This window comes from Loxodonta africana, chromosome 18 (genome assembly GCF_030014295.1).
Source record: "Loxodonta africana isolate mLoxAfr1 chromosome 18, mLoxAfr1.hap2, whole genome shotgun sequence".
Classification (NCBI taxonomy): domain Eukaryota; kingdom Metazoa; phylum Chordata; class Mammalia; order Proboscidea; family Elephantidae; genus Loxodonta; species Loxodonta africana.
Genome location: NC_087359.1, coordinates 60,489,826 through 60,506,467, shown reverse-complemented (window position 1 = coordinate 60,506,467; position 16,642 = coordinate 60,489,826). Strand labels below are relative to the sequence as shown.

The 16,642-nt window shown below is 40.5% G+C and overlaps 1 protein-coding gene across 1 annotated transcript; it reads right to left on the bottom strand.

Annotated features, from left to right (window-relative positions):
• Positions 1–5,931: 5,931 nt before the first annotated feature.
• CRYBA1 (crystallin beta A1) lies at positions 5,932–12,644 on the bottom strand. Its single transcript, XM_023556126.2, has 6 exons — positions 12,599–12,644; positions 12,116–12,180; positions 10,924–11,042; positions 9,402–9,543; positions 7,580–7,722; positions 5,932–6,844 (listed from the first exon to the last, which is right to left on the bottom strand). Exons 1-6 carry the CDS (start codon positions 12,642–12,644, stop codon positions 6,697–6,699), a joined length of 663 nt encoding a protein of 220 aa, XP_023411894.2. The 3' UTR covers positions 5,932–6,696.
• Between the last annotated feature and the right edge of the window lie 3,998 nt (positions 12,645–16,642).

The following is a 16,642-nucleotide window of genomic DNA, read 5'->3' as shown; positions in this document are numbered from 1 at the left end:
CCAAAGGTTTTTCAGAGTCTCACTTATAAATAAAACAATGCAACGTTTCACTTAATTTCCACTGAAGTTTCCTTGATTGTATGGTTAGAGGTATATAGTTAGGACTGTCTCTTTAACTTTCTGGGAACCCTACTGCCCCATCATATTAATTGTCAGTATTTTGGGGGCATTGGGTTAATGGACTTAATTGCCTAGGTACAAGCAGGTTTTGGGACAAATCTCCTTTGTGCTGTTTTGTAACACTTGTCAAAATCTTTCTCCTTAGGTCCTCACACAATTCCTTACAGAGCACTTATTAAAAAAAAAAATCTTAAAGAGTTGATCTGTTTTCTGATTATTTTTGTGGAACCTTCTAAACAAACTTCAGCTGTGATTAATTTAGCACATTTAAATAACATTGATGTGTTATTGTTGGATATAAAGAATTTTCCTTCAACTCAGAGTATTAGTACTGTAGCATAAACCAAATACAGTCTAGAGGGGATTTTTTTTTTTAACATCCCTCCATTATAAAGACTGAAAAAGGTGTGTGTGTCTGTGTGTATGTATGTTGAGTGCTTGTGTATGTGTGGGAAAGAGGGAGGTAATAAAAATTAGGAAGTAAATGAATGTAAGACATTAGTATTCAGAGAATGAACTTGTATTTATTTTGTGCCATTTGTTTTCATTACACAGAATAAAAGTCAGGTGGTTTTAATCCTTAAAAGGGTAGTATTTGGGAAATGGCACTGAGAATGAAATCATGACCTATTTTTTTAATAGCTATGAAGATACTAATTATGGGTGAAGATTTCTTTTTAAACCTTATCTTGATTGTAGGCTTCTATGTCACATACCACTCCTTGTCTTGAATAATCTCCCCTCCCCACAAAAGACAGGGTGTATTTATCTTTCTCTGTATTCACCCCCACTTTTCTGAAGTTATTTGCATAGCGTTTCCTCTAACCTTCTTAGTAAGGAACCTTTACATAATTGTATTTACTCCATCTATAGTAGCCCTTCCTCCGCCTCTGCTTCTGGAAGGGGATAGCCAATAACTAGGAATTTGTTAAAAACTTTTTGAAATAAATGTCTCGAGAGATGTCCTCTCTGTCTTTAGAATTTTGCTGTCCTTAATTATCTGCTTACCTAGTCATCACTCACAATGTATAAAAACTTTATAAAGGAGAAAAAGTGCTGCATCTTTCTTTACAAATAACAGTTTTTAGGGAAAATAAGACAAGCCCCTACTATGGGAGTTGTCTACAATGCAAAATGTGTTTCTTCCCAAAACATTGCATAGCAGTGGTAGTTTCATAGTTGGTTTTTAGGCTTGTTGCTGACTCACATCAGAGATATCTAATGGTTTATTTTTTGCTTTTTGTTATAATTGATGTAAACTTAAGCATAAAAAAGCCATTTAGGGTGAAATTTGTATGTCATGTACCAATTGGCCACAGGCAAGGAATTGGACTTTCAGTCCAGTTTCCAAGAATTTATAGGTATAGTTAAACCATTGATTGGGCTATGTTCTCAAATAACACATGATCTCTCTTATATACTTAATGCTGATTGTGCAGAGCAGACAAGCTGTTGTGGGAAAAATATACATACATCATGGACAGTAGTTTTTATGGTCAGGTTTGTTGATGCTGCACCAGTTGGGGTAGATTGTGATAGGGTCATGTTCTTAGTAGGTTTACTTGTAACTTCTAAAGGATAGGCTGCAGGAATTGCTCATCTCCGCCCCCTCAACCCCAGGTATTGATAATTTGTTTAAAAGGGAGAGTTCAGGCAACAAGACTAGAAGCATAAATAGCTGCTATAAGTTTACACAGGCAGAGAGGTTAACGTTAGTTCTTAGTAGCAATGTTGTTTTTATTAATGTAACTAATTGACAGCAGCAGGATTCTTTTAGAGTGTAGAAGATGGGCTTCTGCTTTGTATCTTAAAAGGTTTCATTTAAACATACACCACCAGCCTGTTGAAATATGTGAGAACCAAGACCACCCTGGGTTGGTTGAAAGACTGAAGAATCATTGGCTCCACTCAGAAGCACCGCTTTGCTGAGTTTTAAATTTCACACTGTTTGCTACTCAAGAAAAGGTCTTAAAGTAGTTGGGTGCCAGAAATCTACAAATAGAGTTTTAGGTTGTCTGTGTAATAAAAACTCCCAGTGAGGCACAAATGTTATAGTGCTTTGGGTTACTGGGAGTGTTAAAAATGGCAGTTACGGGCTAGCAACCTATGAAACAGCCTTCCTCACATGGAATGGGATTGCTGATTCAGACTTCCCTGTTTATCCAGAAAATTTTATGTCTATAGTTAGCCATTTTGTAATACTTCGATATCCTTTTTCTACAGCCCTATTAAAATAGCTACAAACATTTATTTTCCAGTTCAGTCTCACTTTATCGTATATCACAGTTGTACTCTGCAGACCAACAGACCAACTTGAGGTAAATTATATAGCTTTCCATGTTCTTTTTTTTTTTCTCAGGTGCTAAACAAAAGCTCCAAAAATGCATACTGCTTTAGGAACATCTGCTTTATTCTTAATATACATTTCTTCTGCTAGATGTAAAAATTTGGTGTTAACAAAAGTGGTTTTAATATGTAAATATGAATGCCTTTAGTTTGTCTTAGTCTGTTTCATATATCCTCTTTAGAGGAGGATCCTTTCATGATCTTGAATACGTTTCATTAAGTATTGTTGCATTTTTAGAATGAAAATTCAACTGTTTTCTGTCTTGGATTAATCCTGCTGCTAAGAGTAACTGAAAATCAAGACTGTGATGCACTTTTTACATGACTATATACCATACCTGTTTAGGTTGCTTTGATACCTTTCCTTTAGCACAGCCACTAACAAAAGTGAATGAATTTTGAAATTCTCTTAGGGAGGGAATCAGTAGAACTAATTAACCCATTGTTGTTATTGGCCTATCATGAACAATAACTTAGGAAAATAAAAATTCTGTCAATGTTACACTTTTGGGCCTTAAAAATGTCTCTTACTACTGAAAATCTTTTATATCTTTGTTTCTATTACTCCCTCTCTCTGCCTCAAAAAGGAATAGGAAAGAAAGGCTTAAAGGAAGTAGGACCTTTGGTTTGTTGCTGATCTTTTTTTGAAAGAAAACAATTGTCTACCATGTAAGCTGGGGTCTTATTTTTGTGTTTGTGTACAGAAGAGAAATAATGCTGCCCCAAGCCTATCAGATTTAGTTTAATCAAATCAAAACTCCTACTATTCTGCTTCTCTTGTATATTTTTACTTAACAAAGGAAAAGTAAGTATAGTAGAAATGCTACTTGACAAGAGGAAAAGTCGTTTCTCAAGCACATACCCAAACTTGAAGGAGATTGAACCCAGAATAACTGGGTCGGGGGGAGGGAGGACACCAAATGGGGTGGAGGAATATGAGAAAGATGTGTGGTCCAAAGCTATCTGGTTATATTTTGATGATGCCAATACAGCAAAGCCAAAATTTTAATTTGCTTATTTAATATATCTTGGCCAGAGATCTATTTTTATATCAATGTGCCTTGCATGTATATTTAAAAAAAAAATTGGAAAGGCCATGTAGTAATGTCTGAGATAGTTAGTTGATGGTTCTTACCACCTCACTAGTTTTCTTGCAGTATGAAATGCTTATTCTGTTGCCCAACTGGTGCTCTCTGTTAAAGATCTTGTCACAAACTGGAACTATTTTATAAACTGGGGAAGTGATTCACTTTTTTTTGTAGTTTAATTTTTTGTTTTTAGTCTATTAGTGGCTGTTGTGTAGTGGGAAATAGTAAAAGGATTCTTCACTCCCTTTCCCTCCCCCCTCAGCACCTTCTTGAAGTAAAATAATGACACCATTTCTTGTGTACTTCGGAAAATAATTTCAGCTTGCTATCTCCTTTAGTGTTACAAAAAAAAAAGTGTTAATGAAAACTATTGTTTGCAAAATCTAGGGAGATGAATGGAGTCAACTTTAATTTGGAATTCTATGTGAGCTACGATCCAAGTTATCAGCTCTTATCCAACTTTAAATTTTTTATTGTTAAAGCACCTTGCATAAATATCTGTGTCTGCAACAATTGTCTAAAATTAATGAACTGTGCAATTCTTGTTATTAAAAAACCTACTCTCCCTAATGTGACTTGTTAGTTTCTCTGTATTTCCTGCCAGTGTAAATGTGAAATGCTTTGCTTGCATTATCTTTTAGAAATGCATTTTGCACACTAAAATTTTGCCGAAGCTCCGTCGAAAGGTTAGTTCTAAGTAGATGAATAAAGCTATGCACATGTTTTTAATTTAATTTGTGTGTCATTACCAAAAGTGACCTATCTGCTCTTACTTTGCTGTTCTTAGTTTTACCATCTTTTGGAAACATTGCTCAAAATTAAGTTCTGGATTAGCTCATCCATAGAACTAAAAAAAGAAAAAGGAAAACTGGCACCTATTTTAATAAGCTTCAGTTCAAATGAGATCTTGTATCTATTAAAGGGCTTTTCTTGAAACAGGGCAGTTCATACCAGCTTTACAAACCATTGGATGCTGTTCCTTCCTCAGCAAAATGTCGGTTTATTTGATCAAATAGAAATGGGAAGTAATTCAAGTTGAAATGAAGGAAGGACGTTTGTTTGCCCCATGGAGCTCTGTGACTATGATGTCTTAAAGCTGGTGTAAAGGTAGAATAGCTTTATTGCTTTAACAAATGTGGTTTACTGAATGATTGACTTGATTAGAATGATTCAGTTGTTTAAAGATCAAAGCACAGGTTATTTTACAGACAGTGTGTATCTTTAAAATTGCCCAAGTTGATTAGAACAAGTTTAGAAATTGGGTGCATTTTTTTGAAGTCTCTGCAGCCCGTGTGAACTAAATAGCTTTACTTCACAGGTATGTGTACTTAGAAGATTGTGTAGATGTGCTGGCCAGTTTTTGTCAGGTCATCTTTTAAGATTGTTTTGTAATCTCTTCAGTACCATTGTAGGAGAGGCTAGGAAGTTTAAGTAGAAGTAGAAGTTACCACTTAAAGTATCTTCCCCATGCTCCTAGTAGTAAAAGAAATATTTCAATTTAAAGCTTTTCTTATATATAAAAGAGGATTACTTCTCTGTCATCAAGTACGCTCTTGGTGTATGTTGCTGACTTTAAAAACACAGCAAAACCCTTCCTTCTCTATCTTCACTGATAGTGACAATTAAAAACTAAATAGTCTACTATTCAAGAGTCAAAAGTTGACTAGTAATGCATGGCCTTACGAGGCAGAAGTGCAGGAGTGTAGCAAGCGCATTGTCTTAGATGGCCGTGGCTACCCTTGGGCATCTGTCAGTAGTTCACTTAAGTTCAGCCTTAGAAGATACTGTAGGAGCACAGTAATTTGTCTTGTGTGCATAGGCAATTAGGAGCTGAGTTACCTCTTAATCTGCGGGAAAGGAAAGCTAGTGGACTACAATGTTAGAGGATGCTTCTCCTTCCCTCCCCGCCCCCCCCAAAAGTCTTAATGTTTGTTTTGCCCAGTCATAAAGATGAACCTTTTCTAGATAAAAGACCAGTGACCAGAAAGTTCCCTTTTTGCTAAATGCTTAGGTATTTGCCCTAGTTGTATCTGATGTCATGGATTCTGAGGAAGTGTCAGTTACGTGATCTTCCTTTATTGATGTCTTACTTCATGTTCAGTGTTTAAAAATATAAACTACAAACACTCGACAACCATACACAGATTTACTTATTTTATCAGAAAAAAAACTTGAGAAATTTGTAGATCAAATTAAGAGAATAAGTGTACATTGTTGAATAAAAATTTTAAAGTTTCTGAGATGTTTGTGTTATCCTTTGTCTTTAATTGCAAAAATTGCTGAAAACTAAACTGTGATTTTGATGTTAATCTTTTTCAAAGGATCAGATGAACAAAGAATTTCAGTCCTAAATGTGGTGATGTGTCATGTAGTTTTTTTTTTTAATTATAGGGGTTGCTCAGGTGTTTAGAAAATAGTGTCTTTATTAAAACAGATGTGAGAGCAGCTTTTTTTTGGCAGAACATTGAGCTTCATTGCTCTTCATTTGAAATAAACCAAAATTGAGCTTAAGCAGTTAAGTAACTAGAATGTTAAGTTGCCGAGATTCTTGGTTTATCCATAGCTTTATGTAAAAAAATATATCTGGCAGTACACATATGAGAAACTTCTTAGGTTTGCCTAGGGGATTTGTCACAAGGTGGGGGGAAAAAAAATCAATACTGACATTAACAACCAGCTGCAACCTCAGCAACTCTCTGTGCCTGTAAACACAAATAATTAACTCTGGACCATTAACCTACTTTGTATTTCTTGGACGTTGTTTATCTTTGCTAATGAGTATTTGAAGACTTGAGGTAAGAGGAAAAGGAGGAAGTGGAGAAAAAAACATTCACCAAAAGTGCGTGTGTCACTGTAAGTTCTGATAACATTTGATTTGACCTGGTAAGAGTGATGTGCAAGGACACAAGGGAGTTTGGGATCTTATTAAAACTTGTCTTGCAAAAGTCTCAGCCATCTAAGTGTGATTTGTGTAAAGCATGCTACTTAATGCAGCCTACAAAGTTTTTCTTAAATGACATTTATTGATTTCAGCAGCTAACATTTGGAAGCAGTATCTGAGCAGAACATAAAACTCATTCAAAGTTAGTGCTTAGCAAGGTCTCACGCTTGAGGAATTCTCTTACTTGGTGCTTTTAATCCACTATTGTTGGATACGGCGAATCGATTGAATCTGGGAAGTCTGGGCGTGAGAACCCCACTCTCTCCAGTGTTTATAGTCTCCTCCGTGATGGTCACATTCCAAGATATACTGATACCCACGGTATCCAGGATACTGGTAGCACACCCAACTGAGAAATCCAAAGCACAATAGATTATTAAAACAAGTAGGGAGCCTGGTCAACACCCCAAAACCTGAGCCTTCTCCGCAACATAGTCTGTATAATGATGCGTTTAGGCTTAGAAGACAGTCATCCTAAATGTGCCAGGCATGATATGGCTAAAAAAAAAACTTGCTGTCCTTGAGTCAATTCTGAATCATAGTGACCCTGTAGGACAGGGTGGAACTGCCCAGTAGGCTGAGGCTGTCACATCTTTCTCCTGTGGATTGGCTGGTGGGTTCAAACCACCAACCTTTGGGTTAGCAGCCGAGCACTAACTGTTGTGCCACCAGCGGTCTTACATGCTACAATTAGTTAATGCTGATCCACTCGCAACCACAAGCGGCTCTATGTGCTTTTAAAGACAACTGATTAATTCTGAAAAAACCTACTTTCCCATGTTTCTTGGATCCTATTTATTTTTGCTAAAAATACAACTTTGAAGACTCCAGGAAAGAGAATGAGTGGGGAAGAAAAAAAAGACAAATGTTGCCATAGAAGAATGGTGGAGAAATAACAAAATTTGAGTGGTAGTTGGTGCCAGGAATTTGAGATTCAACATGACTAGAATGTGACATCCATACCAGTATGATTGCAGTGTATAAAATCTTGATAAAATATGACCCAATGATGTATTAATATTCACAAGATACACACTTGGAGGAGTTACTTTGAAATTGCTCCAAACCCTGTTTTTGCACTTACGCCCCACATTGTATCTTCATGGAACCAACTTCGTTGTTGAACCAACCCATCGCTTGTAAAGAGGGGTAATCATCACAGATCTCCCACTGGCGCCCAATAAAGTTTTCTTTCTCAAAGATGGTAATTTTAGACTCCTTGTGGTTCTGTAATCCATAAATTAAAAAAAAAAAGTCAAATAGTACCAGTGTTTTGGCTGTTAAACCTTAATTCTTTAATTGCTGTGTATTATTCGAACTGGAAATATTTACTTCCCAGTTTAAGAAAGGAAGTACATGATCATTGTAAAGAGATTGAGGCGATACAGAAATTTGTAAGAAAAAATAACCCATAATCCTTAATCCAATTTAATGTAACATTTAAAATGTACAAATAACTGATTTTATACTTTGGAACAACAAAAGACCAATGAAGAAAATATGACAGCTGGAGAAAATACTTGCAACACACAGCCAGCCAAGGGGTTAATATTCACTAATGTGGAAACCCTGATGGTGTAGTAGTGGTTTAGAGCTATGGCTGCTACTCTGTCCTATAGGGTTGCTATGAGTAGGAATCGACTTAACGGCAACAGGTTTGGTTTTTTTCTTTTTTAATGTGGAAAGAGATTCCATGAGTTAATAGAAAAAGTAAGCCCAATTTTACATACGCGTGTGTGTGTGTGAGAGATAAAATATATACATATTTATAGTAAAACTATACGACTTACCACCAAATTTTTTTGGTACATCTTTAGTAATATATACTACCTACAATGTTGCAAAAAAAAATTTTATATACAGTGTTGCAACACATAATTTACTGATGCTATCATTCTCAGATGTAATGTCCCCAGCCCCCAAAGACAAAGGTAGGATCTATAAAGATATTGACAATAAAAAGCAATAGTGAAAACTAGAAAAAAAAAGGTATTCGACTTGTGTCAGAGCCGAATTACGACATCGTTAAGCGGGGACTACCTGTGTAGGTATATGTTGGAAATAACCTAAATGGCCAGTAGGGAATTGGTTGAATTAAGTTGTGTTTACATGAAATAGAATACTACACAAGCATTAAGAAAGCAGAGACTAGTCTGAAGTTCAAAAACAGGCAAAACTAACCCTGGTGATGGTTGGGGAAAAATTGACTGGAACCAAAGCTTTAAGAAGTGATGGAATTGTTACGTCTGGTTAGTGTGTTGTTACATGGGTGTACATATTTTTTAAGACTCAATGAATGTATACTTAAGATCTGTGCATTTTACTGTATGTAAATTATACCTTGATTTAAAAAAAAGTTAAAGTGAGATGAAAATCACTTCTAGACTTCAACACATGCCTGAAGGACATCCTGCTTCCACTTGAACTCTTCCAAAGACTTTTTTTTTAATGCATTACTGGGTAGTGCTTAGTGTTAAAACTAGGAATCAGAGCAGAGATACTGAAGACTTGCCTATTTCTTTTTCTTCGGTCATTCTCATTTACTGGGGCTATCAGCATTCCCCTGTTTTGTGCAGTCAAGGATTTACTTTTTCCATAGTAAGTGCTCTCACTAGTTGTCCTACAGCACTTTTGAAGATCTGGATTCTTGAGTCTCCATTTCCTGCCACCTACCTATAAGAAGGCCCTTTCGTTTAGCTTGTTTTAAGGAAAATGCCATCTGGTAGAGAAAAATCAAATGGCAGGCCTGGAGAAGGAGGGAAGCAATGTTTTCTTTTTTACTTTTGTCCTCTGTGCTGCTACCTTTCAGCCTAACTGATGAGAAGTAACTTAAATGTCAGTCTGCCCGCACCTTCTGTTTTCCCATTCTCCACATGCACACACAGTTGGAAATTCCAGAGACTCACAGCTGAACAGATGGGGCGGAAGGACATGAGACGCTCGACGTGGTAGGCATTACTCCCGCTCCAGGCATCCCAGCGAGGGTATTCTCCTCTCTCCAGTATAAACTGTTGTCCACAGAAGCTGGTGTGCTCATAACCAATCCAGCTGCCAAAGATAGGTAGTCATTGTCCAGGATGTTCGGAGCCTACATGGCCTCAGGGAGAAGACATCTTTTCTTTTAGATGATAGTGGTGTAAAAAGTAAATCCCAAAAAGCCTTAAAAAAAACCAACAACCCAAACCCAGTGCCGTCGAGCCGATACCGACTCATAGCGACCCTATAGCAACTCTAGGACAGAATAGAACTGCCCCACAGAGTTTCCAAGGAGCGCCTGGCGGATTCGAACTGCCCACCCTTTGGTTTGCAGCCGTAGCACTTAACCACTACGCCACCATGAGGTAATAAATTTATCAGAAGAGGTACGGAATGAGCTGGCAGCCATGTAAGCAGGTTTATAAAAGTGGTATTTGTTTTGGGACTAACCACTAAAAGATTCTGAAGAAATGTATTAGTAAGGTCACTCTAAATGTATATTTTTTCTCTCCAAGTCACCCCATTCCGTACTTGGAGCTCCAAGTTCAGGATCTAGTGGCTATTGCATTGGCTCTAGCCAAAACTGTTGGCTTCTTCCCAAGGAAGGAGACAAATGGGTAGTTGATCGATTATTGTCTCTTGTTTCCTTGTCACTTTGTGAGTTCTTCCTGCTGCTCCATACCTACACCTTATTTATTGAAACACCTCAGATCAAATTTTCACAATCAGGTCTCAGGTGCTGATGACACCTTACAGTGTTACTCCTTCTAAAGGGTTGAAAAGCTTTGGTGGTGTGCAACTCACGGGAAACTATCCACATGCAAAGCCAGCTCTGCCAAGGCCAAAGGAGAGTCCTTTCCCTTTATGTTTTCAGGCTGATGATAAAGGCCTTGACTTTGCAAAGTCAGAAGAGCAAAGAGCCAAGGACAAAGACGAGAGGTGTCTCCCTCACCGAAGACATTAACCGTCAACAAGAAGCCCCCAGAAAACGGAGTAGCAACTAATGTGGCTTTTGAGTCATGGGATTGGGTGTCCTTTTAGTGAAATTAGCTGGCTGGTCTGGTCTGAGACATGCAGGAGGACATTAACAGCAAAGAGGCCTGCAGCCTGACGGTTTTCTCTCTACCCTTTTATTCTCTGCAGGCAAGAAAACTGAAGAGTCCTGTGGCTGTTCTGAGGGAATCATAGGTAGCAACCCATGGCCTCTAGAAGCACAGGTCTGATTACTGTCACTGCCCCATCCATGGTATATACTTCTTTAATCTCCTCCCAATACCAAGCCACTAAGAACCTTACACTCCTAACTTCGGGTTGGTAAATTATACATGTAGTGATTTCTTTTGAGATTACTTCACTATGGAGGCTTCTCTCCCAGAAACAATTAGAGTCTGGGGAAACATCTTTCTTCCGCTATCTCCACTCTTATGGTTACATGCTGAAGTCCATACTCACGCGCCACATTCCACCTTGAGAGACCGGACATTATCAAAATTGCGCTCAGAGACATTTGGGCAGGAGCTGGTGAACTCCATCCTCTTGCCCTGGAAGTTCTCCTGGTCATAGATGGTTATCTGAAATGGGATTGAATGGGGCAAGAGAGCTAGAACTTGGTAGAACAAAGAAGAACAGAGGCCCAAGTCAACAGTTTACTTATGTCTGACCCTGTGTTTTCTGTCACCAGTTGCAGCCCAGGATGCTCAGGGTCATATGTTGGCCTGATAAGGTTTTTTCCAGTATAGACAGGGTAGGAAGGGATTTGAGTTAACACCACTGGTTGGTGATATTCACGTGTCCAGGCTAGTGATGAGGTATGAGGGGAATGGTTTATAGAATGATCTGCCAGGGACGTAGCTACCCAGTGAACAGACCAAGAATTTGGTGGTTTTAGCCATGTGGACTCACATTTCACATTTCCTGTGTAAGTGTGACCCAGAGGCCAGGATCCTAGGACACTCAGGAACTCCCTTTGTTCCTTAGCTTTTCTAGCCACACCCACTATAGAAGCCTAAAGTGTAAAGGGACAGTTGTGATGAACCCTCTTTATTCCTTGAACTAGAACTTAGCTCTTGGACCTGGTCAGAGGACAGAGACCACTCCGAAAGCTGTGAACTGTCCTCAGAGTTGATCCAATGAGGAGGACAGAGATGCAGTATGAGGGGAAAATAGTGAAAAGCCTGAGGATCAGCCCCTTCAGCCAATGGCTGGAACCAGCTTCAGGTTGGGAGTAGGAGACCTCAACCCTATTACTTATTTGGGATCTGGTGGTAAATTTCTCTTCATTTCTGGATCCCCAGTTTCTCCATGGGCACAATCCTCTCTGGACTGCTTTATTTTAAAGTGAGTTTATCATTGTGTCAGACAGTTGACCTAGGAAACTAAATATCACCTCCCACCCATCATAGGCTTCTAGGGTCATCTTTCCTATGTCCCAACAAGGGGCCTCCTGAGAGATCCTTCCTTGAACAGTGTCTGCACCTCGGGGGGGATCCCGCCTCTACAAACAGTAGTATTTTATTGGTTGATCACTCTCTCATGGAAAAGCAAGCTGCACTACAGCCCTTTGGTCTACTCTGTAGCAGTATTTAACCCCCTGCTGTGTTGAATCTCCATTCCTCAAATTTCCATGTTTATAGGGTGGGCTTACCTTCCATGGCCCTATGGACCCTGGCATGGGGTTGGTCTGAGCCATCTTGGTGGTTGGAAGGGTTTCTGGAAGACAGAACACACACCAGTGACATCGTCTCTAGAATCGGGGAGGGAGCAGGTTTGAAGTGCAATATACAGACTGGTTGGAATATTGGCTCTGCTGTTCATTAGCTAAACTTCCGTGTTTCCATCTGTAAAACTCTACATGCAGGGTTATTGTAAGGACTAGAGGCAATAATGCAGGTAAAACACTGCACAAGCATTGTAACCTGATAAATGTAGTTTCCTGTCCTTGCACCTGCCTACAGACACTCCCTACAGGTGGCAGTATTGCCTCAGGCTCACAGACTTCTCGGCAACCATCTAGTCTAGACCCCTCATTTGCTTGACCACACAGCCAGCAACTCCTACCCCATCCTCAATTCAAGGGCAGCCTAGGCTCTGACCCTCCGTAGTCTTACCCTCACGGTCTTACCCTCACCTGGCTTCTCACAGCCCTCAAGCTGACTGGGGCTCTGCAGAATCATGCTACCATTCCTTCCTGCTTCTCTATCTTTTAAGACCTACTCAGCCCTGGCTTCTCCTGTTCAGAGAGACTTTCCTGCCTTCCGCAGCCTGCAGCGGCTAGCTTTCTCCCTCATTTCTAGCACTCCTCACAGTACTGATCTGTTACTGACTACGTCCTGGTTGCCCATTTCAATGGCAGGACCTGGACCAGTCACCCATAGCACCTGTTAGGGGAAGGGAAATGGTGAAAAAGACTTACTGATGGAAAGTGAGAAAACAAAGAGAGTAGTAATAAATAGCACTTAACAATGGCTCACTCTATCCCAGGCACTGTTCTAAGTGCTTTTGATGTATTAATGCATTTAATCTTCACAACAAGCTTATAAGGTAAGTACTATCATTATCCCCATTTTATAGGTGAGAATACTGAGGCTCATAGAGGTTAGGTAGACAGAAAAGATGACTGGAAGAATAAAGGAAAGGAGGTCAGGAGGAAAGTAGGAAGGGAGGGAGGAAGAAGAGGAAGATGGGAGGAAGCAAGTAAAGGAAGAAGAGAGGGAAGGAGAAAGGGAGGATAGGAAGGTATGCATCAGGTTTCTTGACTCAGGATGCCTCTAACAGCTTTCCCCGTTGGGTGGTATCAGGCCCAGGGCCTGATGCTTGTAGACTCTGCAGTACGTTTTTTTCATTCTGAGCCTCTGAATAAGCAACATTGCCCAGCTCCTGTCCCTTACACCTTCTCCCTGTGCCCCAGGAGTCAGCTCCCTTTGTGGGGCTCCACATCCTACTGCCCGCAGTCATGGTTGCTGGGGCAATGGTTATTCCCATATAAGTGACTTCTTTTGGGGTGGCAAGAGGAGGAGGCTGCCTCCTTCCAGAGTTCACCCACTGTTCTCTTGCCATCCTAGAAAGCTCTGACCACAAGGGAGGAAAACTGAGTCCCCTCCTGGGTGTGTCTGTAGGGGGAAGGCAAGGAAGGGCAAGAACACCCCTTGGGACCTTACTCACCCAGCTCCTGCTGCACAGCCTGGGTCTCCATCTGGTGCCACGTCCTCTGCAGCCTCCTTCTTATAGGCCTGCAACCAGTGGCCTCTGGCCCTGTCAGCACTCTGCTTTCCCTCCACCTTTGTTCCCCCTGATCCCCGGAGCTTTGGTGGCTCAGCCTGCAGGCTATTCACCCTTGGGAGCCTTTGTTTAAACTAGGGATACAGAAATCCAGAGAGGCCCCTGTGGCTGTGGGCAAGGCTGGCTGATAGAGGCCTTGGCTGCTGTGTTCTTATCCTTGGAGCAGCGGGAGTGAGGACAGGGGCTGTCTTTGGTGAAGACTTGTCCCTTCTTCTTCTCCAAGTTTCTCACCACACCAGGGCCTTCCTAAGACCTTGGGAGGCCCCATTTTTTATCAACCACGTCAAAATACACCTCACTGCCTATATGGAATATAGTTTCTTGTTTAAAAAAGTGTAAACGGATTATTGTAGTTCTAAACTACAGGAAAAAAAATGGTTCACTGCATTCTTAGGACTTATACTTGATTATACTATATTTATATATAATTATGTAAGAGTTGGATTCAGTTGCAGTTGACTGGTAGGCACGAGTCTCTAGCTATTTTATTAAACATTCATTTATTTTAATTTTGCAGTTTTCTTCTGAAATTTTGGAGCCAAGAAATCTTTTGGGGTTTTAAATATATTGTTTTACCAGTTGCTGTCATGTCAATTCCAACTCACGGCGACCCCATATGCATCAGAGTAGAACTGTGCTCCGTAGGGTTTTCAGTGGCTGATTTTTCAGAAGTAGATCACCAGGCCTTTCTTCCAAATATATTGCTTTAGAAAAAAAAAAAAAAAAATTGGAAATCCCATAAGCCCAAGGTTCTGTGGCTGTAGTACCCTAATGGATAAAATGACTTCTCCATAGGAGTTCGGGGCACTTAGGGTGGTGTAGGGAAACTGTTGGCCTCCCCAGGATCCCTGAAGAAAAGGATGTGTTGTTCAAGCATCACTGTGAGAGGCAGGGTGGTACAGTGGATGTGGAGGGCTTCAGCCAGGTAAATGTGGGTTCAAGTCCTAGCTCCCCTGGCTGGGTGACTTGGAGCAAGTCACTCAGCCTCTCTCAACCTCAAAAAAGGAGATAAGCATATCCACCTGACATATTGTAGCTTTACTGACACTTCTCACCCTACTCTTTTGGGGACAGTATAGAAAATCTCATAGCAGCTTGGAGAGAGAAAGAAACTTTCTATAAAAAAGTTCTTCCCTGCCAATACCTCAAGGCTGTGACCCAAGTTTGACTGAGGCACCCTTTCCTCAGAACCAAAAATTGGGGGATGGGGACTGGTATATACACAAGTATTTGCAGATTTGCACAGAACATTTCAGACATGGGCGTCTGATGCCCAGCGAAGCACGCCACCCCAGGAATATACTATCTGATTAATTGGATCAATGGCTGGCAAGGGACAGAGTCACCCTGGGGATCATGGCAGGCTCTGGCCGACTAGTGACTGTGCAAGGGCTTAAGGTACCAGTTGCCCACAGCTGGAGGTTCCTCCTCCCTTTTCCTTCTCTGTATCTTTTCTTCATTCTCCAGAATTGGGCTCTTAGGGACATACTTATTTGGTTGGTCATTCATTCATTCATTTCCTAACACCTGGACTGGTTTAGATATACACCTGTAATGCGCCCTCATGGCACCCTGTACTTCTCCAATTATTGAATTGATCCTGCTACAGAAATTATTTTAGAAACTAGAAATATTGGCCTCCGAAGAGGGGAACGCTAATGTGTAGGATGAGACTTTTCACAGTCCATTTTTCTATAATTTTTTTTGAACAATGTGAATATATTTTCTATTAAAACAAAGTTATTTTTGAAAATAAAGGAATGGATTATTTAATTACCTGCCTCTTCCCTTAGACTCTGTACTCTATAAGGGTTGGAGCCTCATCTGCCTTGTTTGTCATTACATCTTCGGCTCTGGGCATAACTTCTAGCTCAATAAATAATTTTTGAATGAATGAATGCACGGAAGAATGATATCCTATGACTGGGCTTTATCTGGGGCAAAGAGGAAACTGTAGTTGTCTTTAATGCTAGGAGTGCCCAACTGAGCTCAGCCCCTTTACCTTGGCCTCTGTGGGCAGGCTCCAGGTTGCTGCCAGCGTCTTTCCTTGGGAGGGTTATGGGAGAGTGACTGGGGGCTGCAGGCTGGCCAGGTGTAGAAGGAGGTAGGGCTGAGGCAAAATGAAATTTGACTAAGAGGCCCTTTGGGAGCCTTGGAGAGAGATTGCCACAACTTGCCTGCTTGTGCTGTTTGCGTTTCAAATACTTTCAGCAGCTTAATTTTGGCGCTTTATACCCTTCTGGATTGTTAGTACGATGAAGACTGATTTAGCTAATCTTTTACTTTTGCAGAAAAGTGGGGCTTTTATGTTTGATGGAAAAGCCCAAACACACATGCACAAAACCATCGTGGAGGGGAGAAATCAAGGTTATTGTGCAAACAGTTTACAAGTATCCACCAAACATTCCTTGTTGTAGTTGTTGTTAGGTGCTGTTGGGTCGATTCTGCCTCATAGCGACCCTGTGTACAACAGAATGAAATGTTGCCTGGTCTTGTACCATCCTCACAATCATTGCTATGTTGAGCCCATTGTTGCAGCCACTGTGTCAGTCCATCTCGCTAAGGGTCTTCCTCTTTTTTGCTGACCCTCTACTTTACCAAGCATGATGTCCCTCCAAAGTACACGAGATGAAGTCTTACCATTCTCACTTCTAAGGAGCATTCTGGCTGTACTTTGTTCAACCACCTTAAGTCGCTGAAAGTTTGAAACGGATTCTTAGATCTACAGCGCTAACTACCGTGTTTTCTAAATACCACTTAGGTATTGTTTTTAACCAAGTTCTAGAGGATTCCCCCACTGACATTGTCTAGAACTGTTGGTTCACCTGCACCCACATTTGTCATGGCTTTGGAGGTCCAGCTTCCACCCTCATCTCTTGCCAGGAAAGTTAGG

What these genes read in the sequence shown, in the direction of transcription:
- CRYBA1 (XM_023556126.2), bottom strand. Translation starts at nt 12,644, where the DNA reads ATGATTCTGCAGAGCCCCAGTCAGCTTGAGGGCTGTGAGAAGCCAG. An exon ending in CTCAAGGTGGAATGTGGCGC is followed by an intron (nt 9,544 to 10,923) that starts GTGAGTATGGAC and finishes TATCTTTGGCAG; the next exon opens with CTGGATTGGTTATGAGCACA. An exon ending in ATGAAGATACAATGTGGGGC is followed by an intron (nt 6,845 to 7,579) that starts GTAAGTGCAAAA and finishes TGGATTTCTCAG; the next exon opens with TTGGGTGTGCTACCAGTATC.